Here is a 24799-nt window from a genome sequence, read left to right as displayed (position 1 = left end):
CCATATTATGGAAAGAACAGCTCAAATAAGCAAAGAGAAACGACAGTCCATCATTACATGCAGGTCAGTCAATCGGGAAAATGTACTTGCTTGGGCCAAGAAACAGGAACATTAGACCGGTGAATCCAAATTTGAGATTTTAGGTTCCAACCGCCGTGTCTTTGTGAGACGCAGAGTAGGTGAACGAATGATCTCTGCATGTGTGGTTCCCACCGTGAAGCATGGAGGAGGAGGTGTGATGGTGAGGGGATGCTTTGCTGGTGACACTGTCAGTGATTTCTTTAGAATTCAAGGCACACTTAACTAGCATAGCTACCACAGCATTCTGCAGTGATACGCCATTCCATCTGATTTGCGTTTAGTGGAACTATCATTTGTTTTTCAACAGGACAATGACCCAACACACCTCCAGGCTGTGTAAGGGCTATTTGACCAAGAAGGAGAGTGATGGAGTGCTGCATCAGATGACTTGGCCTCCACAATCACCCAACCTCAACCCAATTGAGATGATTTGGGATGAGTTGCACCGCAGAGTGAAGGAAAAGCAGCCAACAAGTGCTCAGCATATGTGGGAACTCCTTCAAGACTGTTGGAAAAGCATTCCAGGTGAAGCTGGTTGCGAGAATGCCAAGAGTGTGCAAAGCTGCCATCAAGGCAAAGGGTGGCTACTTTGAAGAATCTAAAATCTAAAATCTATTTGAATTTGTTTAACACTTTTTGTTTACTACATGATTCCATTTTGATATCTTCACTATTATTCTACAATGTAGAAAACAGTACAAATAAAGAAAAACCCTTGAATGAGTAGGCGTGTCCAAACCTTTGAACGGTACTGTATATATATATTTTTAAGACACATATTGATACTATGTGTCAGTGGTGCCTCCTGTCAATGATTTTAGAGGGCTGGGTAATGATGATTTAAAGGGTTTCACTGTCCAAATCCATCTGCACGTGTAAGATATTCAGACACAACGCATCCCTGAGTACCTCCGGAGGTGGTCAGGAAAATCTGATCTCAATCTCAATCAGATCACAATGCGTCTTCAAATCATGTACACCTGTCTAAAAATGTGGGCACACTCAGAACGTGGACAAGATCAAGGCAAACGACACGTTAGCACCTAGGATATAAACAGGGCTTTTGTGGATACAGGCCATGTGTAACGGTTCTCCTCTTCCTCTTCATCCGAAGAGGAGGAGCATGGATTGAACCAAGACGCAGCGTGATACTTAGACATGATATTTATTTAGACACTCCAGTTCCGGCACCACGCACTAGGCCACCTGTGCGTCTCCAGAGCCCTGTACACACTGTTCCTTCTCCCCGTACTCGTCCTGATGTGCGTGCCCTCAGCCCGGTGCCACCAGTGCCGGTACCACGCACCAGGCAAATAGTACGCTTTGAGAGTCGAGTGTGCCCTGTCCCTGCTCCCCGCACTAGCATGAAGGTGCGTGTCCTTAGCCCGGTGCCTCCAGTTCCGGCACCACGCACCAGGTCTACAGTGCGCCTTATCCGGCCAGAGCCATCCGTCTCCCCAGCGCTCTGGACGCTCATGGCGCTCATGGCTAGCTGACGGCTCTGGACGCTCATGGCTAGCTGACGGCTCTGGACGCTCATGGCTGGCTGACGGCTCTGGACGCTCATGGCTCGCTGACGGCTCTGGACGCTCATGGCTCGCTGACGGCTCTGGACGCTCATGGCTCGCTGACGGCTCTGAACGCTCATGGCTCGCTGATGGCTCTGGCCGCTCATGGCTGGCTGACGGCTCTGGACGCTCATGGCTCGCTGTCGGCTCTGGACGCTCATGGCTCACTGGCGGCTCTAGCAGATCCAGTCTGGTTGGCGGCTCTGGCAGATCCTGTCTGGTTGGCGGCTCTGGCAGATCCTGTCTGGTTGGCGGCTCTGGCAGATCCTGTCTGGTTGGCGGCTCTGGCAGATCCTGTCTGGTTGGCGGCTCTGGCAGATCCTGTCTGACGAATGGCTCTAGCGGCTCCTGACTGACTATCGGCTCTGACTGCTCGGGACAGACGGGCGGCTCAAATGGCTCGGGACAGACGGATGGCTCAGATGGCGCTGGGGAGACGGATGGCTCAGATGGCGCTGGGGAGACGGATGGCTCAGATGGCGCTGGGGAGACGGATGGCTCAGATGGCGCTGGGGAGACGGATGGCTCAGATGGCGCTGGGGAGACGGATGGCTCAGATGGCGCTGGGGAGACGGATGGCTCTGGCCGGATAAGGCGCACTGTAGACCTGGTGCGTGGTGCCGGAACTGGAGGCACCGGGCTAAGGACACGCACCTTCATGCTAGTGCGGGGAGCAGGGACAGGGCACACTCGACTCTCAAAGCGTACTATTTGCCTGGTGCGTGGTACCGGCACTGGTGGCACCGGGCTGAGGGCACGCACATCAGGACGAGTACGGGGAGAAGGAACAGTGTGTACAGGGCTCTGGAGACGCACAGGTGGCCTAGTGCGTGGTGCCGGAACTGGAGGCACTGGGCTGGAGACACGCACCATAGGAAGAGTGCGTGGAGGAGGAACAGGGCTCTGGAAACGCACTGGAAGCCTGGTGCGTGGTGTAGGCACTGTTGGTACTAGGCTGGGGCGGGGAGGTGGCGCGGAAATACCGGACCGTGCAGGCGTACTGGCTCCCTTAAGCATTGAGCCTGCCCAACCTTACCTGGCTGAATACTCCCCGTCGCCCGACCAGTGCGGGGAGGTGGAATAACCCGCACCGGGCTATGTAGGCGAACCGGGGACACCATGCGTAAGGCTGGTGCCATGAATGCCGGCCCGAGAAGACGCACTGGAGACCAGACGCGTTGAGCCGGCCTCATGACACCTGGCTCAATGCCCAATCTAGCCATACCAGTGCGGGGAGGTGGAATAACCCGCACCGGGCTATGCACACGTACAGGACTGCCCGTACTCCCGCTCTCCACGGTAAGCCTGGGAAGTGGGCGCAGGTCTCCTACCTGCCCTCGGCCCACTACCTCTTAGCCCCCCCCCCCCCAAGACATTTTTGGGGTTTCTTCTCGGGCTTCCAGCCACGTCTCCTTGCTGCCTCCTCATACCAACGCTCTTGGGCTCTCGATGCCTCCATCTCCTCATGAGCGCGGCGATATTCCCCAATATGCGCCCAGTGTCCTTTTCCCTCCAATACTTCCTCCCAAGTCCACGAGTCCTGCTTACTTGGCCGCTGCTCGAATTTCCGCTGCTTGGTTCTGGTAGGGTGGGTGGTTCTGTAACGGTTCTCCTCTTCCTCTTCATCCGAAGAGGAGGAGCATGGATTGAACCAAGACGCAGCGTGATACTTAGACATGATATTTATTTAGACACGACAAAACAACGAAGACAAAAAACGAACTATACTTGAATTAACTAACAAAATAACAAAACGAATGTAGACAGACCTGGACGTAAGAACTTACATGTAACACGAAGAACGCACGAACAGGGAAATGACTACATAAAACCCGAACGAACAAAATGAACAAACAAACCGAAACAGTCCCGTATGGTGCAACATAGACAGACACTAACACAGGAGACAACCACCCACGACAAACAATGTGACAACACCTACCTTAATATGATTCTCAATCAGAGGAGATGAAAACCACCTGCCTCTAATTGAGAACCATATCAGGTACCCATTAAACCAACATAGAAACAGAAAACATAGACTGCCCACCCAAACTCACGTCCTGACCAACTAACACATACAAAACTAACAGAAAACAGGTCAGGAACGTGACACCATGGTCCCAACAAGCGATGACAACAACCAGTTGCATGTGCAGGCAGAGGCACCATGCCCATAGGGGGAACAGGGGACAGATTTAAATAACATTATTCATCTATTTTCTCTGTAATACTACTAGCCACTTGATAATGTTATGAAGTTCCCAATCTCCCAACCTCATAACTATCTACCAAGACGCTATCCTCATATATTTTGTGCCCCCTCAGATGTTTGGGGGGCATGACGCCCCTGTGTGCAGGACTAGAGGAATGTGTACTAATGCTCTGGCACATGGACAAGAGCTTGTTGTTGTTGCATTGTCCAGAAGGAACCTGCAAGTAAGCATTTTGTTGGACGGTGTGTTCCGTGTGTATCCTGCACATACGACTGATAAAACTTGAAACTAGGCCATTTCCATCACACTCAGTGGGTCTCAATCTACCGTAAATACACCATCACCAAGCACTTATCAGCCAATCTCTCACTGCAGAATAGCAACAACACTAGGCTACTGCTTCTCCCTGCCTGTGAATCACTTATCTGAGAACACATCTGGGGTTGACTAAGTACTTGAGTGTGCGTGTGCGTGTGCGCGCGCGCGCGCGTGTGTGTGTGTGTGTGTGTGTGTGTGTGTGTGTGTGTGTGTGTGTGTGTGTGTGTGTGTGCGTGAGTGCAGTCTGCAGAGTGAGTCCACTGTTACTGTATAATCAGTGACTGCGTAATCTAAATGGAGGCGTCCTGCACTGAGGGGCAGTGTGCTGCAGTCCTTATTTGGGCCTGTCCTGACCCTTTACAGTTCACCCAAACCATGTGTCACACCCTCAGACAAGGGGAGAGATAAAGAGAGAGAGGGACAGAGGGATGAAGAGAAAGAAGGGCTGTTAGACTGTCAGGAGCAGTAGAGAAACTGAGAGAAGAGAGGGAGGGGAGAGAGCTTGAGGAAACGAGGGATTGAAGTAGTTAGGGGAAGTGGGGAACTCTAGGAAGTGGGGGGGAGGAAGGCAATGATGAGAGGAGAGAGATAGATGGAAAGAGTGGGGATAGGTTTGGGGATGGGGAGGTGATCTTGGACAGCCAATGACAACAAGGCAGGAGAACGTTGAGGTAAAAGAAGAAAAGAAAAGAAGGAAAAGGGAAGAGAAGATAAAGAGAGAATGCCTCAGGGCAGTACATCTCAGCGTGGATCTAACAGAACACTCCCTGTCTACTGAATGAACCAGAGGAGGAAGGGAGAAAGAGAGATTTACTGGACAGAATAAAAGAGAGGGGGATCCGGTGTTCAGAGAAAAAGAGAGAGGGATCTACTGAACAGAGGAAAAAAAGGGAAGGATGGTATTTTCATCCAGAGGGAACCCTGTATAGAGGGGACTAGGTGACCTGAAGAAGAGACACTGTGAGCTACCACCTGTGTGTGTGTACTTTGTTTGTGCGTGTGTGCGCTTGTGTACTGTGTGTGTATGTGTGTTTGTGTGTGTGAGGACAGGACTGCCCTCATCCCAGCAAGCCTGGGCACACTCTTAGTCCCAGGCAGCGTGTGTGTTTTTGTGTGTGTGTGTGTGTGTGTGTGTGTGTGTGTGTGAGTGTTCCAGCCAGGCACGCTCCAGACAACATGTTCTCCTATTCAAAATGTAATTGTTTATGTGTATGAGAGTTCCTGTGACTCACGCTCAGTGTGTGTAGGTGCGTGTGTGGTGCGTGTGTCTGAGAGTGAGTGTGTTTATTGTGTGTGTGTGTGTGTGTGTGTGTGTGTGTGTGTGTGTGTGTGTGTGTGTGTGTGTGTTTGTGTGTGTGTGTGTGTGTGTGTGTGTGTGTGTGTGTGTGTGTGTGTGTGTGTGTGTGTGTGTGTGTGTGTGTGTGTGTGTGTGTGTGTGTGTGTGTGTGTGTGTGTGTGTGTGTGTGTGAGTTCCTGTGGCTCAGACCAGGCCAGGATGAGACAAGGCAGCGGCTCTAAACTCTGGCACCGTGCTTTGTAGGAGGAGAGGTGAAGGAGAGAACAGAAAGAGAGAAGGAACAGTGAAGAGGAGGGGGAGAGAAACAGGGAGAGAAGGAGTGACAGACTGTGGAGGAAAGGAGGAGGAGGAAAAACTGTGGTGAACTGGGGAAAGGAAGAACGGCAACAACAAACAGAGGGAGGACTTACAGTAGGAGAAAGTGAGAAAGGAAGAAGGAGAGAGAGCGAAGTAGAAAAGGAGAGGTTTTTGAGGGAAGAATGAAGGCGCTTCAGAAGAACCAGGGGCGGACAGACCAGATGCTGGGTGCTATGGCTGACATGCTGACTTCCTTGGCATTGCCCAATCAACAGTGGGTGAGTGACACGTCACGTTTTGGTTGGTGGCAGTGTTGTTAATTGGTGTTGTTTTATTGGGTTGCGATATTCTCTTCACATTCAGCACTTCTTTGGCGCATCGTAGAGCTAAGCTAGAATAAAAATGTATTGTAGTCCAGAAATGTGTGTTGTAGTCCAGAAATGTGTGTTGTAGTCCAGAAACGTGTGTTGTAGTCCAGAAATGTGTGTTGTAGGCCAGTGCAATTACAACAGGTTATTTGTTTCTTATGGTTTTGGAAATCTCTGTTGTTGTAGATTAAAATGACCAAATAGGTCATACAAGTTAATTAAAGACAGTAAAGCTAATGACCTAACTGATTTCATAACAGGAACATGAAACCCCTGTTCATACGTGTGAAAGGAGACAATAGTGCAGACTTTATTTTTAGCAATACTAGCGCCTTTGAAGTGTCCAGAGTTTCCAGTACCCTATTGGCATGACCCTTAACCCTCGTCTGTTATAGAGATTAGGTTAGACAACATCAGATGGACTGTTTACAATGCAAACACATTCCACAGATGAGATTGTGTGTGTATATGTGTGTGTGTGTGCGTGTGTGTGTGTGTGTGTGCGCATATTGGCATGACCCTTAACCTCATCTGTTATAGACAATAGGCCAGACACTCCTCAGATGGACCTGTTAACAAACACGTTCCACAGATGAGAGAGTGTGTGTGTGTGTGTGTGTGTGTGTGTGTGTGTGTGTGTGTGTGTGTGTGTGTGTGTGTGTGTGTGTGTGTGTGTGTGTGTGTGTGTGTTTGCTTGTGTAACCCATTCTAATCCGATCAGTCATTGACATCAATAACATTTCTCAACAAGAACACCAAGCTACAATTGGACTTTAACACATTTCTTGATAGCTTGACTCTTAAGGATAACTCTTGCTTAACATGCTGACCAGACCGGACACGTCGTGTGCCCCGAGAGTCACAAAATAAATTTAGAAATCCATGTTATTCAATTATTGCACCCACACTGCTCGCGCACGCCAATGAGCAGTGTGGGTGCAATAACTCATTCCTATTTCTGATGCAGATCGCGCTGCAAGTCCTGCCTCTCCCATCTCCTCATTGGTTTATAGAAGACAAACTGTTTTGCCGGTAGTCGTGGTAATACAATGAAAGTTTAGATGCGATCACCATATAAGATAAACGATGAAAAAGCCTGGAAGGAGGAGAGATGACTAGAAACGATTCGGTTGACCGTTTTATGTGTGGATTAATTGTCGGAGTAGAGGTCCTTGTGCATTTCAGGTAAAATAACAACTCAATGTTTATATCCCAGGACAAATTAGCTACCAACAGCAAGCTAGCTAAATAGGACAAATTAACGTTAGCTAGCAAGTGCAAGTGTCCCCAAATTAATGTCATTGGTTCAGAGTTAGTTTTGATATTTTAACCTGCGTGTCGTGATCACGTTTGGTGTGGGGGGGCAAAATAAATGTATGCACGATAGCGCAGCCGGTTTGGGTTCCGTGTAAGGCATGTCACACAAACAGACGGGCAATAAGTACAGAGAGGGACAGAGAAAGACACAGAGAGGGTGATAAAGAAAGAGTGGGAGAGAGAGTTCAAGAGTGAGAGACAGGGAGAGAAAGAGCGATAGAGAGAGAGACAGAAAGACTAACAGAGATAGACAGAGTAATAGAGAGAGCAAAAGGGATACGTAAGAGTGTGTGTGTGTGCCTGGTGGTCTCTCTTCAGTGGTTGGGAGGAATCTTGGATGTGTCTCAGACACAGGAATTGGAGTAGTACTGATTAAGACATCTCCTCTTAAACAAACTCATGAGACCCTAACTAACGCTTCCCTTCATCTCTCTTTCTCTGTCCCCCTGTCTCTCTCTCTCTTACCCCCTCTCTCGTTCCTTCTCTCTTTCCCTCCCTCCCTCCATCTCTCTCTCCCCCTCTATATTTCTCTCTCCCACTCTACCTCCCTCCCCCTCTCTCCCCTCTCTCTCTCTGACACCATCTACCACCATGCCTGTTTTATAAACACGCAACTGCTGTAGGCCTTTACATAGAAACCAGTCAGATGCTAAATGAAATCAAAACGGTGTGTTACAGTGCAGTATCAGACACGAGAAATAAAAATAGAAGGTTCAAAGCTCAGAAGCTCATTAGAAGTCCAGCATTGAGAATCAACTAACCCAGCTAACAATTCTAGGGAGAGAGAACGTTTTTGTAATGTTACCCATAATGTTCTCCTGTTTGAGTGTCCAGTTAGTTAGGGGAACATTCTATCTATGCTAGCAAAATCCTTCTAACCTTTTTTGCATGTTTTGTTGTTCGTGTTAGCAGAACATTCCCTTAATGTCAAGCGTAACTTTTCTAGAAAGTGTCTAGAATGTTCTCAGAATATACAATATTACTGTTCTAGATGCGTTTTATGGTATGTTGCAAAAATCGAATCAAATCTTATTCGTCACATGCTTCGTAAACAATGAAATACGTTCTTATGTGCCCTTCCCAACAATGCAGAGAAATAAAATAGAGAAATAATGTAAAAGTAATAACACATAATAATACAAGTGATAATAAATACTTAATGAGTAATAATAACTTGGCTATATACATGGGGTACCAGTACCAAGTTGATGTGCAGGAGTATGAGGTAATTGAGGTAGCCTAGATATACTGTATGGGCCCGATCCCTACTTAAGAATTTATGCCCTTCTTACACATGCCTTTATATACACTTCTCAGTACTCGGCATTCAGACGTACCTTTTTCAGTCGCATAATGCACTCTGCAGGTGTGGCTACATTGCGCGCTCTGCATAAATGTAATTCAGTACATTTATCTTAACCCATCCCTTTAAATATTGTGTACCTTTAATTAGAAGTTTGTTGACAGACTCAATAGATTACATGGAGAGAAAGGCGTCAGAATATAGGGATCAATGACAGAAAGCCATCTATGCATATTAGTTTTCAGCACCAACTGGTAGATTGAGGGGTTAGAAAAGTAGGAATGAATAAAAAAATATAAAAAATAAAACAGTTTGGAGAGCCGTTACACACTAAATATTGATGAATACAAAATACAGTGGTTTGATTCATCCTGAAAGTTGTCATATTCAAGTTCAATCCATAAAATATTGGACGATGGAAAAGAAGTGTTCAATAGGGGTCGAACTATGGTCCTTTAAATCTACCCTAATTCTAACATCATGGAACTGTATGACAGCAGTCCAGTCGTCGTGGACCGTGCTCCAGGCTCCAGGTTTAACTTGCTACGTGCGGTCTGAGTTCCATAATGATAGGCTACATGTCCCAAATTATTACACAACCTTAGCCTAATGTGATCCACTATTGCTAGCGACCCTCGGGAACAATTTACATGGATGTGACAGAGGAAAGAAAGATCAACGGAATGGAATGAAGCTAAAATAAATCTATGTCGGCATTACTGACGTGGATCCGGATAGTGGCTAATATTTAACATGATACAAATGGTAAATTGTAGATAAGTCCAGGCATATAATCAAAACATTATAAAACGCATGCATCAACTCGTCAGGGTACTACTGAAGCCAATAGCTTGGGTCTCCAAATTTCATCCACACAGATTATGAGAACTGTATATCCTATTTCACTGTGGAAGGAAAAATCATCTTCAACAATTGTTATGTGTATTTACAATCCCCTTCTCCAAACGGATTACTCATTTACCTAGCTCTTATCAATAGCTCTTATAAATGTATAAATTACAGTTCCTGGAGAATGCTGTTAATTCTCTTCGGGAAAAAATGTAATTGATGGATTTTTTAAAAGTTGAAACTCATTTACTGCATTTCTATACAAAGCACAAATGACCCCAGCCTTGGCTGCTGTAGGTTCATTCACCTCAGTCAATCTACAAGCACACGGCCTATTAGCTATACAGTTGTAATGTTATACCACTGAAAGGGGGGAAATATTAGAAATGATTCACACTGACACGTAGCAACAGCGACTGAATTGCATAAAGTCATCGGCTCTTCACATAGATCTCGTTTTCTCAAATGACATAGCGTTCACATTTGTATTCCTAGGCAGTCCTAATCAAGATCCACAATAACAGACATCAATGGAGCACACAGATGATCATATCACATTCACATTCATCGTTAGAATATTACTCACCATTCTGTATGAATATCAGTGATGTATTGGTAAAAAAAGAAGGGGGTAATGAGTAAACTAAACTCCAGATAGGATGAACAACCACCGATATAACCTATTACATTGTTAGAACAGTATTGTTTCCATTTAGATTCCATTTGAATGTAGGACTATAAGGAAAGATAAGCCATGTGGAGATGTTCATGTTGAAACACATCTTATTAAGTTGTTGTGACAATATTGCGTTAGGAGGTAGGTGAAGGAGTCAGGCGCAGGAGAGGGGTTTGATAAGATTAGTACAGATTTTCTCAGGGGACCCCACATGGGGCCCCGACCACAAGTTTGGTAACTAACCTCTCTCGCTGCTTGCTTCCGCTCTCTCTCCTTGTTTTCTCTGCTTCCTCCTGCATGCCTACCTCCGTCTCACCACTAAGCACCACATCTCTGTCTGTCTCAGTAGCCTACTCTCTGGAAAGTTATTATGAGCCTATTTCTTTGCTATGGCTGAGGTAGGCTCCATTTAACGTCAGCTTCTTACTTCCTCCTTCTAGCTGGCTAAGCAATACTAGCCAGAGCTCAATGTTACTGCAATAGAAGTCTCTGCTGGCAGCTAGCCACCTGATGGACTGATATTTATAGTATAAGCAACTATTTGCCAGCTGTGCACTCATTCTCAGAGAGTATGTTTATGTTTGATTGGGGATGTCTGTAAACACATCAGGAGCTGTGCGATGGTTTTAAAATTGCCTTTGTCCCACATCTCGCAAACACACTATCATCAACGTCTATTGTTGCCCACTTGAGTTGACTCCGAGCTGGTATAGAGGTCCTGGATGGCAGGGAGCTTGGCCCCAGTGATATACTGGGCCATACGCACTACCCTCTGTAGTGCCTTGCGGTCCGATGTCAAGCAGTTGCCATACCAAGCAGTGGTGAAGCCAGTCAAGATGCTCTCAATGCTCTAGCATTTAGCTCAGTGTGGATGTTGCCTATAATCCATGGCTTCTGGTTGGGATATGTACGTACAGTCACTGTGGTGACGACGTCGTCGATGAACTTATGGAGGGGCGGCAGGTAGCCTAGTGGTTAGAGCATTGGACCAGTAACCGAAAGGTTGCTGAATTGAATCCCCGAGCTGACAAGGTAAAAATCTGTTGTTCTGCTACTGAGCAAGGCAGTTAGCCCACTGTTCCCCGGGCACCGAAGACATGGATGTCGATTAAGGCAATCCCCCTCACCGCTCTGATTCAGAGGGGTTGGGTTAAATGCGGAAGACATATTTCAGTTGAAGGGATTCAGTTGTACAACTAACTAGGTATCCCCCTTTCCCTATTAATGAAGCCGGTGACTGATGTGGTAAACTCCTCAATGCCATCGGATGAATCCTGGAATATATTCCAGTCTGTGCTAGCGAAACAGTCCTATAGTTTAGCATCCTCTTCATCGGACCACTTCCGTATTGATCGCGTCACTGGTACTTCCTGTGTGACAGGTGACATGCTGGTAGAAATGAGGTAAGATGGATTTCAGTTTCCCTTCATTAAATCACCGGCCACCAGGAGCCCCGCCTCTGAATTAACATTTACTTGTTTGCTTATGGCCCTATACAGCTTGTTGAGTGTGGTCTTAGTGCCAGCATCAGTTTGTGGTGGTAAATAGACAGCTATGAAAAATATAGATGAAAACTCTCTTGGTAAATAGTATGATCTACAGCTTCAGGTATTCTAACTCAGGCGAGCAGAACCTCGAGACTTCCTTAATGTTAGAGATCGCGCACCAGCTGTTACGCCCTGATCTGTTTCACCTGTTCCTGTGATTGTCTCCACCCCCTCCAGGTGTTGCTTATTTCCCCCAATGTATTTATCCCTGTGTTTCCTGTCTCTCTGTGCCAGTTCGTCTGGTATGTTTAGTCAAGTCAACCAGCGTGTTTTTCCCGTACTCCTTTTGCTATTCTCCTTTTTCTAGTCCTCCCGGTTTTGACCTTTGCCTGTTTCTGGACTCTGTACCCGCCTGCCTGACCATCCTGCCTGCCTTGACCACGAGCCTGTCTGCCACTCTGTACCTCTTGGACTCTGATCTGGTTTTGACCTTTTTGCCTGTCCACGACCATTTTCTTGCCTACCCCTTTGGATTATTAAACATTGTAAGACTCCAACCATCTGCCTCCTGTGTCTGCATCTGGGTCTCGCCTTGTGCCTTGACAGTTGTTAACAAAGAGACACACACCTCCCCCCTTGAGCTTACCCGAGGCTGCGGATCGATCCTGCCGATGTATAGAAAAAACAGCTAGAAAACCAGCTATTTACTCACCGATGTAGTTTTGTCAGGATGCTCGCACGTCGGCCTCTCTTACGCCATCTCCTTCTTTTCCGACTTTCGGGTTTGGGACCTGGTCCGGGGTGAGCAGTATGTCCTGCGCCACCGACTCGTTGGAGTAGAAATCTACATCCAAATCGAGGTTGATGATGGCTGTTCTGATGTCCAGAAGATCTTTTCGGTCATAGGAAATGATGACGGAAACAGATCAGCGCAAAAAAAACACACAAAAGTAGCCGACTTGGTCAGGAGTGCATAAAATGGCAGCTTTCCATTGCATTGCCATTCTAGTGTTTTCGTTGGAAGAACATTCATGTGTTCAGTTTTCTGAGGGCTAGGACAATATTCCATCAACGTCACATCGAACATACACAGAACACGGTTGCCATGTTGTCAGAATGTAAGATATTAAGGTTCTAGACACGTTTCATGGGAACATAGCGAGAACATTCCTGTGTCCAGTTTCCTGAGAATATTGTCTGTTGGCAAGGGATACACACACACACACAGTGTGCTTTTAATATACAGTGTCTTCAACTTGCATATTTAACACACATGATTACATTGTTCATGTATACAGTAATTATTATTCAATAAATGTTTTGTTTGACCAAGGCAAGTCAGTTAAGAACAAATTCGTATTTACAATGACGGCCTACCCCGGCCAAACCCAGACGACGCTGCGCCAATTGTGCGCCACCCTATGGGACCAATCACAGCCAGATGTGATTCAGCCTGGATTCGAAACAGGGTCTGTAGTGACGCCTCTTGCACTGAGATGCTGTGCCTTAGACCGCTGCACCACTCAGGAGCATGTACGCAACTCGGATTTGAACTCACAACCTTCTGGTTCTACAGCATTCACATCTTCCTGCTACGCCACCATGTATCTGTCAGTTATCAGGGAATTTGAATATTCTCTCATCATTGATTTTCTTTACTTAATTCAACAGTTTAAGGTTTTTCTTTATAGTTGTCTAATGTTGGTGGTGGATATTATCCTGTTTGAATTGTACTCCCGAATCACTATGATCAATAAAAGTTTTTTTAAGTGTACTTTTAACAGAGCTGAGATTTACTTCAAAGGCAATTCACCCGATTGATTACACATATCAAGTAGTTTCAGATCTACATAAGTTCCTAGGGAGCAGGGGTTAGGCTTTCTTCTGGCCAGGGCCTAACTATACTGGCCCAATAAGCACATGGCCTAGAGATATCTCTTATCGGGACTGTGGGTAGGGTGTTCATCATTGATGCTGGTGCTCTGAGTCCAATAGTGCAAGGGCACTATTCTCAGATTCTCAGCAATATGTGTTAATGTCATTATTTGGCAACAGATACAACTGTATTGTTTGCATTTTAATTGCATTTTAATGTAGGACTACAATGAAAGGTAGGCCATGTGGCGATGTTCATATTGAAACATATCTTCTTTTTAAAGTTCCTTGTTTGATTTTTGTCTGATTTTCTCATTGAAAGATGGGAATCGGTAGAAAGAATTCTAGATAGCTGAGAATCTTTTTGAAATCCACACCACATATTGCCATGTGGAACAAACGTGTCTCTGATAAGGAATCACATCAGGTCTCGTGGATTTCTGTCTTTAACATTCCTAATTTGTTGAGGAAACATGGCCCAGGCTGTAGTGTTGCTTCTGGTGGAAATCTACCCAGAACATGGTTGCCATATTCTCAGAATATCAGAAATGTGTATATTTACAGTAGCATGTCTGAACTGTCTCACATTTGCCATTAAAGCAATGATTATGCCAGTTATACCAAACCAATACACAACACAGAGTTGAAACTCCAAGTTTTAATGTGACAAAATAGACAAATTGAAACAGAATCACTTGGGACCAGTGTTGGGGTAATAATTACTTACAGTACTTTTATGAGTAAATATATGAAAATAATATTGTAATATTATTACAGTTACTTTTTCAAGTAACCCATATATTACTTTCAGAAGCATATCTCTACCGGCATGTTATATATACATTACCAGTCAAAAGTTTGAACACGCCTACTCCTTTCAGTGTTTTTTAAATTTATTTTTACTATTTTCTACATTGTAGTATAATAGTGAAGACATCAAAACTATGAAATAACACATATGGAATCATGTAGTAACCAAAAAAACAAATCAAAATATATTTTATATTTGAGGACAACAAGCTCTTCCTCAATGTGAGCAAGACAAAGGACCTGATTGTGGACTATAGGAGAAGGAGGGCTGAACACTCCCCCATTAACATCGACGGGACTGAAGTGGAGCAGGTCGAGAGTTTCAAGTTCCTTGGTGTCCACATCACCAACAAACTATCATGATCCAAACACACCAAGACAAGTTGTGAAGAGGGCACGACAACACGTTTTCCCACTCAGGAGACTGAAAAGATTTGGCATGGGTCGCCAGATCCTCAAAAAGTTCTACAGCTGCACCATCGAGAGCATCCTGACCGGTTGCATCACCGCCTGGTATGGCAACTGTTCGGCATCTGACCGTAAGGCGCTACAGAGAGAAGTGCGTAAATATTTTCTTAACTCTATTTCGTGAACTGCATTGTTGGTTATTAAGGGCTTGTAAGTAAGCATGTCACGGTAAGGTCTACACCTGTTTTATTCGGCGCGTGTGACAAATAACATTTGATTTGATTTTGATGGATTATTCTCCCAATCCATAGAACACTGGACACATGACTGTCCTTGCAACGTTCTCACTGAATGTTTCTAAGAATATTAATAATGTATATTCTGAGAACATGGCAATGTACTGTATGTTTGGTGGGACGTTGATGGAATATGCTCCTAAACCACAGAAAACTGGACACATGAATGTTTTTGGCATGTTCCCATGACACTTGTCTAGAACATTAAAAACATGTGTTTTAAGAACATGGCAACCATGTTCTGCGTATGTCTGGTGGGACGTTGATGGGGTTTTCTCCTAACCCACAGAAACCTGGACACATGAATGTTCTTGCAACGTTCCCATGATACTTCTCTAGCACAGTGGTTCCCAAACTTTTTATAGTCCTGTACCCCTTCAAACATTCAACCTCCAGCTGTGTACCCCCTCTAGCACCAGGGTCAGCTCACTCTCAAATGTTGTTTTCTGCCATCATTGTAAGCCTGCCACACACACACTAAACAATACATTTATTAAACATAAGACTGAGTGTGAGTTTTTGTCACAACCCAGCTCGTGGCAAGTGACAAAGAGCTCTTATAGGACCAGGGCACAAATAATAATACAATAATAATCAACAATTTTGCTCCTTATTTAACCATCTTATATATATAACCTTACCAAGGCAGGCTATAACCTTACCAAGGCAGGCTACTCTGAGCGCAGCCCAGTCCAGAAATCTGGCAATGGCTTCTGATTAAATAACATTTTCACAGAACCGCTTGTTGTAATTTCGATGAGGCTCTCTTGTTCAGATATCAGTAAGTGGACTGGAGGCAGGGCATGAAAGGGATAACAAATCCAGTTGTTTGTGTCATCCGTTTCGGGAAAGTACCTGCGTAATTGCGCTCCCAACTCACTCAGGTGCTTCGCTATATCACATTTGACATTGTCCGTAAGCTTGAGTTAATTTGCACACAAAGAATCATAAAATGATGGAAAGACCTGTGTGTTGTCCTTGTTAATGCAGACAGAGAAGAGCTCCAACTTCTTAATCATAGCCTCAATTTTGTCCAGCACATTGAATATAGTTGCAGAGAGTCCCTGTAATCCTAAATTCAGATCATTCAGGCGAGAAAAAACATCACCCAGATAGGCCAGTCGTGTGAGAAACTCATCATCATGCAAGCGGCCAGACAAGTGAAAATGATGGTCAGTAAAGAAAACTTTAAACTCATATCTCAATAAAAAAAACGTGTCATTACTTTGCCCCTTGATAACCAGCGCACTTCTGTATGTTGTAAAAGCGTTACATGGTCGCTCCCCATATCATTGCATAGTGCAGAAAATACACGAAGGTTCAGGGGCCTTGCTTTAACAAAGTTAACCATTTTTACTGTAGTGTCCAAGACGTCTTTCAAGCTGTCAGGCATTCCCTTGGCCGCAAGACCTCTCGGTGGATGCTGCAGTGTACCCAAGTGGCGTCGGGAGCAACTGTTTGCACGCGCATTACCACTCCACTATGTCTCCCTGTCATGGCTTTTGCGCCATCAGTACAGATACCAACACATCTTGACCACCAAAGTCCATTTGATGTCACAAAGCTGTCCAGTACTTTACAATTATCCTCTCCTGTTGTCCTGGTTTCTAGTGGTTTGCAGAAGAGGATGTCTTCCTTAATTGACCCCCCCCCCCCCCCCCCCATATATGTAACGGACATATACCAGGAGCTGTGCCAGGCCCGGCACGTCTGTTATCCAGCTGTAATGCATATAATTCACTGAATTCACTTGTATGTGAAGCAGTAATTGTTTCAAAACATCTCCTGCCATGACACTGATGCGTAGTGAATCAGTGTTGTTTGATGAAGACATTGTCTGTGTAGTTCTTTTGGCCTTTTCACCCAGCATTGTCCCAGCCATATCCGCGGCAGCAGGAAGAATTAAGTCCTCCACAATAGTATGGGACTTGCCTGTCCTAGCCACTCAGTAGCTCACCATATAAGATGCTTCTAGCCCCTTCTTATTAATGGTATCTGTTTCTTTTATATATATCTTACTACTCGGAAGTTGTCTTAATTCTCTTATTTTTCAAATTGGCATGTTTTATTTCTAAATGTCTGTGCAAGAGTGAAGATTTCATCGAGTTGTGAGATAGTACTTTTGCACATATAACACACTGTGGCTGAGGAAAGGCACTACTCCCAATATAAGTGAACCCCAAATCAATGTAGTTCATCATATTTGCGCCTCTTTGATGGTCCAACGTCCCTGTCTGTTGTTCGGTGCTTTCCCGGGTAAGGGGGCAGTAGCTCTTCGGCTGCATCAGATTCACAACTGTCAGTGTCCATGCTAGCTGGGCTAATAACAAATGTAGAATTACTGATGCTACTTTGCCGGGAACAATAAGAATGAGCCTTAGCCTCCTGGCTTAGAAAATACTTTCCCCAGGTTCAAGGTTTGAATACTAAGGATATGTGTTTTAATGCCATATGTACAGTCTTACCATTGTTGATCATCAAGTGATAAACCTTTTATGTACATCTTGCAAAGAGCATTACAGTTCAGGATGGAATGCGGAGGATGTGTGATTTCATGTTTTTTCTCATGATTATTTTCCAGCCTGGTCCCAGATCTGTTTGTGCTGTATAGCCAACTCCTATGATGGTTGTTACATTTTGACGTGACGAGGATCATAGGAGATGGCTAGTTGTTGACTCTCCTTTAGGAGGGATCCTCCTGACGTGTTTCTCTCTGTCCAGCACGCAGATGACGCAGCAACAGAGCCCCCGGTGAGCCAGGAGGAGAAGAAGGGTGCAGGAGGCCCACGACACTTGGACCCAGCTGGGCTAGAGGACTGGGAGCAGGGGTCCCCCACACAAGACCACCTGGAGAGGAGAGGAGGAAGAAACAGAGCAGGTGAGACCTGAAACATCACACCTTTCCATCCTCGTTTTGTTGAAATGTTTCTGTAAAGAATTGTTTGGGTACCTAACTCTACTCCATTACCACCTTTTGCCTTGATGACCTGAAACACTTAATCTGTCCATTGTCTACGACTGTCAGTCTGTATCCACACACAGCGTGTGTGTGTGTCCACAAACCCTCGCCTGCCAGTCTAAACAGGGCCTCACCTAACCTGTCTGGTTTGTTCCACCTGGAATATAAATATCCATGTTCTGGTCTGCTGCTTGTTCCAGTATCCACGATGGCAGGGTTTCAGGTGTCCTTTCAGTGACATTAAAAAACAACTTGGTCGAACACTCAATCACCTCATAACTGACGCCTGGCCTGTTGACAAATACTCAAATATTCTTAGGACTTCATTTCTACCACCCACTTGTCTTGAATGCACGTCTTGTACTACGTTCATGTGTGTTTACCCTCCATTACACCCCTGCTTGTAGGCATACGTGTTCAGCTGTACCTAAAATAGACACTTATCTGATCAGTCATGTGAGATAATATAAGCAGGTGTGTTATCAGATGGGAGTCACCGGAAGCTTCCTGAAGCTTGGTGGTTAGCAGGTAATGAACCACCTCCCTTGTATCTGCACTGTTAGCACTGATAGGACGATATAGGACCTAATCTGACCAATGGGAGGATCAGGGCCCAGTTATCCCCGTTAATGTACCGGATAGGAAAACTGGGATCAGTTTGTGTGCATGCTTGCGTACGTGTGAGTGTGTTTGTGTGTCAGTAGGGAGGGAGGCTGGCGTAGGGAGGCTGCGTGGGCAACCGTTTCCAGATGGGGAAAATGGATGCAAAATGTTGAGGGAAAACCCCACTATTGGTTACAGACAGCCATTCTTGGTTGATTTAGCTCTGAACAGGTTTGCGTGCGTTCCCATTTTCCTTGAGTGCAACCAAACAAAAGGAGCTTTGTAGCTGGATGGGGGATCGGGGGGGTGTGGGTTAGTGGTAGAGTAGAGTGTGTACCGTGTTACCATGTGGCTGAAACCAAATCAAACCAAACCGCTAACTGGTGTGCAGAGCAGAGCATGACGTTCGTTCGGTGTGTGTGCGTGTGTGCATGTGAGACAGACATAGGAGGAAGCTGTCAGCAATGTTTATCTGTAATGGCCAAATGCAGCCAAGTATTATCTAGCCCAGGCCTCCCACAGGAGAGCCAGAGTGCTGAAATGCATCGTTCATAATCCATGAATGGAGTGGTGGTCGAGCTGGGTGGTTGTTGTTCGTGCCACTCCTATGTTATTTTTCAGGTCCATTGCAAGCCTGCGTTCAAATTTAACTGTTTGCCTGAACCTGTCTGGAACGGGACAGATGAGTGGGACTATATGCATTTTTGGAATTATTCCATTGGTTCCTTTGCCCCAGGCAAACTCAATCAAACACAGCATTTGAAAGATGTCAAATACTACTGCTGCTGCCATGATGGTCTGGTTGTGTCTGGTTGGTTGGCAGGGGTCAGTGTCATGTTTCCATCCCTTGCTGTGACTGTGGTGGGGATGGAGTGGAGGAGGAGGAAGAGAGGAAGCCCGTGCTCTCATTGGCCCTGAATGTGTGTGTGTGTGTGTGTGTGCGCTCTAGTTTTGTGGGGTTCAGACAGAGGCACAGGAGAAGCAGGAGGATAGTAGAGGAGATCACCAAGCGGGCCGTCTGGTAGACATTAGAAACAAGATGCCTTCTAGTGGCTTCACAGGAATCACAGGGCACCAGCAGCAGCTAAACCACAAGCAGACAGAGGAGAGACTCTCTCTCCTTCTTCTCTTCTTCTTCCTTGCTTCCTCTTATTTCACTTCCTGATCTCCTGTGCTCCACTTCTTCCTGCCTTTTCTTCCTCTTTTTCCAACGTTCGTCTTCCTCTCTATCCACTCCCTCTGTTGTATCTCACTTCCTCAAAGGTCTAATTCATCTCCAGTCTCTTACCACAGACCAGAACCCTTGGTAATATTTCGCCCGTCGCAAGGGGTCACGAGAAGTAAAGCGAACCCAACGTCATCCCTAGGTTTCCCTTTCCTCTCCCCACTGCCCCCCCAACATCCTACCCAGACTGTAGGAGTCCAGTTCCAGTGTTTGGTAATAGTCGCTGACTGATGGATGTCCTTATGTGTGACTAGGGGCTACCGCTCTCTCCTGTTTTATGATGTTGTCTTTGTCAGGGACAAATGCTTAAACCCACAACAACAGGAAGAGGAAGTGAACCGGTAATCATGGCAAAGTGCTCAACACACACACACACACACACACACACACACACACACACACACACACACACACACACACACACACACACACACACACACACACACACACACACACACACACACACACACACAGCTCCATAACCTCAAGTCCAGCAGAACAGACATAGTGAAGACATATAGAACATATGTAACTAGTTATGTCATTATATAATTCTGCACAACAGCATAATGGTATAGGAATTTATGTTGGAGAGTTACAGTGTGTTACTGTTCTCTTCCCAGATTTGTCATAAACATGTAGGCTACAGAGCCATTGGATATGTACCGAGTAGTATCAAGCCACATTACCATGCCACAGTACCAATAGACATTTTGTCAACGGTAGTTTGGAGGCTTTGCTGTAAGAGTGGAACAGTAAAATGCTGTGCAATGCCTCTGGGCTACAAAGTACTTAAAACATCTGGGCCCTCTGTTGTCTTTCATCTTAGTGGTCCTCTCTGGCTTTAATATGGGAGATGATAAAATACTATGGTAATAGTCTCAGCCGCCCTGCATTACATTACAGTACATTACATTTCAACATGCCCCTGGATGGAATATCATAATAATGACGAGTCAGAAGGAACAGAACAGATCAAAGTAAGACAGCTAGAATAGCCAGTGGATGTAGACATAAAATGATATCTGTTATGCCGTGACGGTACACATCAGCAAACACCTTTAACTTTGTGAATAGTTTGTTCTTCTCTCAGTCGTCTCTCATGGCAGACTTAGCTAGCTGGCGCATGCATTATTTGGTTCTGTGTTACGAGATTACTCGACGAGAGGCCACACAAGGCCATGCACGGTAAGGCTTCTTCTGAGGACAAAGTGAAAGTGAAACATTCATTTGCCGTATTCCCTGACAGTACAGCGTATACACAGAAAATAGCCAAGTTGTCGTTACTCATTGTGTGTGACTTTTCTATTAAGTTCCGTAACAAAACAGGCACCATTAGCACAAATAGAATGCAAATGGGGAGTTTATTAGGGGTTTTGGTACACTGGGGAAGAGGGGAAATGCACCAATCACCTCACAGTCCACAAGCCGTTCTCGTTGTCCGTTCCGTTTTCCAGGGGTACTCCTCACACTTGGGTCCTCAACCAATCCGGTCCGGTACACAGGGGGGGTAATCTGACAGTCCAGGTCACAACAGGTAATCACACAGATATTGTTCTCGCTTTTCTCCCCTATGAATAGTGTGTAAATAGTATTCTTGTCGTCTCTTGGTATCAATTTTCTACATTCTACAGTGAAATACACATATGGAATCATGTAGTAAAAGTGTTATTAAACAAATCAAAATATATTTTATATTTGAGATTCTTCAAAGTAGCGACCCTTTGCCTTGATGAAAACTTTACACACTCGTGCCATTCTCTCAACCAGCTTCACCTGGAATGCTTTTCCAACAGTCTTGAAGGAGTTCCCAAATATGCTGAGCACATGTTGGCTGCTTTTCCTTCACTCCGCAGTCCAACTCATCCCAAACCATCTCAATTGGGTTGAGGTCGGATGATTGTGGAGGCCAGGTAATCTGATGCAGCAGTCCATCACTCTCCTTCTTGGTCAAATAGCCCTTACAGAGCCTGGAGGTGTGTTGAGTCATTGTCCTGTTGAAAAACAAATGACATTCCCACTAAGCGCAAACCAGATGGGATGGCGAATCGCTACAGAATGCTGTGGTAGCCATATTGGTTAAGTGTTCCTTGAATTCTAAATAAATCACTGACAGTGTCACCAGCAAAGCACCCCCACACCATCACACCTCCTTCTCCATGCTTCATGGTGGGAACCACACATGCAAAGATCACCCGTTCACCTACTCTGCGTCTCACAAATACATCACATGGCGGTTGGAACCAAAAATCTCAAATTTGGACTCATCAGACTAAAGAATAGATTTCCTCCGGTCTAATGTCCATTGCTCCTGTTTCTTTGCCAAAGCAAGTCTCTTCTTCTGATTGGTGTCCTTTAGTAGTGGTTTATTTGCAACAATTCGACCATGAAGGCCTGATTCACGCAGTCCCCTTTAACAGCTGATGTTGAGATGTGGCTGTTACTTGAACTCCGTGAAGCATTTATTTGGGTTGCAATTTCTGAGGCTGGTAACTCTAATTTATTTATTTTAATTTTATTTCACCTTTATTTAACCAGGTAGGCTAGTTGAGAACCAGTTCTCATTTGCAACTGCGACCTGGCCAAGATAAAGCATAGCAAATCGACACATACAACAACACAGAGTTACACATGGAATAAACAAACATACAGTCAATAATACAGTAGAAAAATAAGTCTATATACAATGTGAGCAAATGAGGTGAGATAAGGGAGGTAAAGGCAAAAAAGGCCATGGTGGCGAGGTAAATACAATATAGCAAGTAAAACACTGGAATGGTAGATTTGCAGTGGAAGAATGTGCAAAGTAGAAATAGAAATAATGGGGTGCAAAGGAGCAAAATAAATAAATAAATACAGTAGGGGAAGAGGTAGTTGTTTGGGCTAAATTATAGATGGGCTATGTACAGGTGCAGTAATATGTGAGCTGCTCTGACAGCTGGTGCTTAAAGCTAGTGAGGGAGATAAGTGTTTCCAGCTTCAGAGATTTTTGCAGTTCGTTCCAGTCATTGGCAGCAGAGAACTGGAAGGAAAGACGACTAAAGAAGGAATTAGCTTTGGGGGTGACCAGTGAGATATACCTGCTGGAGCGCGTGCTACGAGTGGGTGCTGCTATGGTGACCAGTGAGCTGAGATAAGGCGGGGCTTTACCTAGCAGAGACTTGTAGATAACCTGTAGCCAGTGGGTTTGGTGACGAGTATGAAGCGAGGGCCAACCAACGAGAGCGTACAGGTCGCAATGGTAGGTAGTGTATGGGGCTTTGGTGACAAAACGGATGGCACTGTGATAGACTACATCCAGTTTGTTGAGTAGAGTGTTGGAGGTTATTTTATAGATGACATCACCGAAGTCGAGGATCGGTAGGATGGTCAGTTTTACGAGGGTATGTTTGGCAGCATGAGTGAAGGATGCTTTATTGCGTTATAGGAAGCCGATTCTAGATTTAATTTTGGATTGTAGATGCTTAATGTGAGTCTGGAAGGAGAGTTTACAGTCTAACCAGACACCTAGGTATTTGTAGTTGTCCACGTATTCTAAGTCAGAGCCGTCCAGAGTAGTGATGCTGGACGAGCGAGCAGGTGCGGGCAGTGATCGGTTGAATAGCATGCATTTAGTTTAACTTGCGTTTAAGAGCAGTTGGAGGCCACGGAAGGAGAGTTGTATGGCATTGAAGCTCGTCTGGAGGATAGTTAACACAGTGTGCAAAGAGGGGCCAGAAGTATACAGAATGGTGTTGTCTGCGTAGAGGTGTATCAGAGAATCACCAGCAGCAAGAGCAACATCATTGATGTTGAGTGCCGTGTGGCTCAGTTGGTAGAGCATGGCGCTTGCAACGCCAGGGTTGTGGGTTCATTCCCCACGGGGGGACCAGGATGAATATGTATGAACTTTCCAATTTGTAAGTCGCTCTGGATAAGAGCGTCTGCTAAATGACTTAAATACAAATGTATACAGAGAAGAGAGTCGGCCCGAGGATTAAACACTGTGGCGCCCCCATAGAGACTGCCAGATGTCCGGACAACAGGCCCTCCGATTTGACACACTGAACTCTATCAGAGAAGTAGTTGGTAAACCAGGCAAGGCAATCATTTGAGAAACCAAGGCTGTCGAGTCTGCCAATAAGAATGTGGTGATTGACAGAGTCGAAAGCCTTGGCCAGGTCGATGAATACGGCTGCGCAGTAATGTCTCTTATCGATGGCGGTTATGATGTCGTTTAGGACCTTGAGCGTGGCTGAGGTGCACCCATGACCAGCTCTGAAACCAGATTGCATAGCGGAGAAGGTACGGTGGGATTCGAAATGGTTGGTAACCTGTTTGTTAATTTGGCTTTTGAAGACCTTAGAAAGACAGGGTAGGATAGATATAGGTCTGTAGCAGTTTGGGTCTAGAGTGTCACCCCCTTTGAAGAGGGGGATGACCGCGGCAGCTTTCCAATCTTTGGGAATCTCAGACGATACAAAAGAGAGGTTGAACAGGCTAGTAATAGGGGTTGCAACAATGGCAGCGGATAATTTTAGAAAGAGAGGGTCCAGATTGTCTAGCCCGGCTGATTTCTAGGGGTCCAGATTTTGCAGCTCTTTCAGAACATCAGCTATCTGCATTTGGGTGAAGGAGAAATGGTGGGGGCTTTGGCGGGTTGCTGTGAAGGGTGCCGGGCAGTTGACCGGGGTAGGGGTAGCCAGGTGGAAAGCATGGCCAGCCGTAGAGAAATGCTTTTTGAAATTCTCAATTAACGTGGATTTATCGGTGGTGACAGTGTTTCCTAGCCTCAGAGCAGTGGGCAGCTGGGAGGAGGTGCTCTTATTCTCCATGGACTTTACAGTGTCCCAGAACTTTTTTTGAG

The 24799-nt window shown here is 45.5% G+C and overlaps 1 protein-coding gene across 4 annotated transcripts in view; it reads left to right on the top strand.

Annotated features, from left to right (window-relative positions):
• The first annotated feature begins 4598 nt into the window (after positions 1–4598).
• LOC139542213 (rho guanine nucleotide exchange factor 25-like) overlaps positions 4599–24799 on the top strand; it is a 131013-nt gene continuing 110812 nt past the window's right edge. For 2 of the 4 annotated variants that reach the window (XM_071347372.1, XM_071347370.1), the window contains exons 1-2: positions 4761–6055; positions 17888–18044. In XM_071347372.1, coding sequence (XP_071203473.1) covers positions 5960–6055; positions 17888–18044 — 253 coding nt within the window. In that variant the 5' untranslated portion in view covers positions 4761–5959. Of the gene's footprint in view, positions 6056–17887; positions 18045–24799 lie in introns of all 4 variants that reach the window. The other 2 variants (XM_071347371.1, XM_071347373.1) reach the window with 2 other exon arrangements.

This window comes from Salvelinus alpinus, chromosome 17, assembly GCF_045679555.1.
Source record: "Salvelinus alpinus chromosome 17, SLU_Salpinus.1, whole genome shotgun sequence".
NCBI lineage: Eukaryota > Metazoa > Chordata > Actinopteri > Salmoniformes > Salmonidae > Salvelinus > Salvelinus alpinus.
Note: the sequence above shows the minus strand (reverse complement) of the source record. Positions and strands in the feature narration are given on the sequence as shown.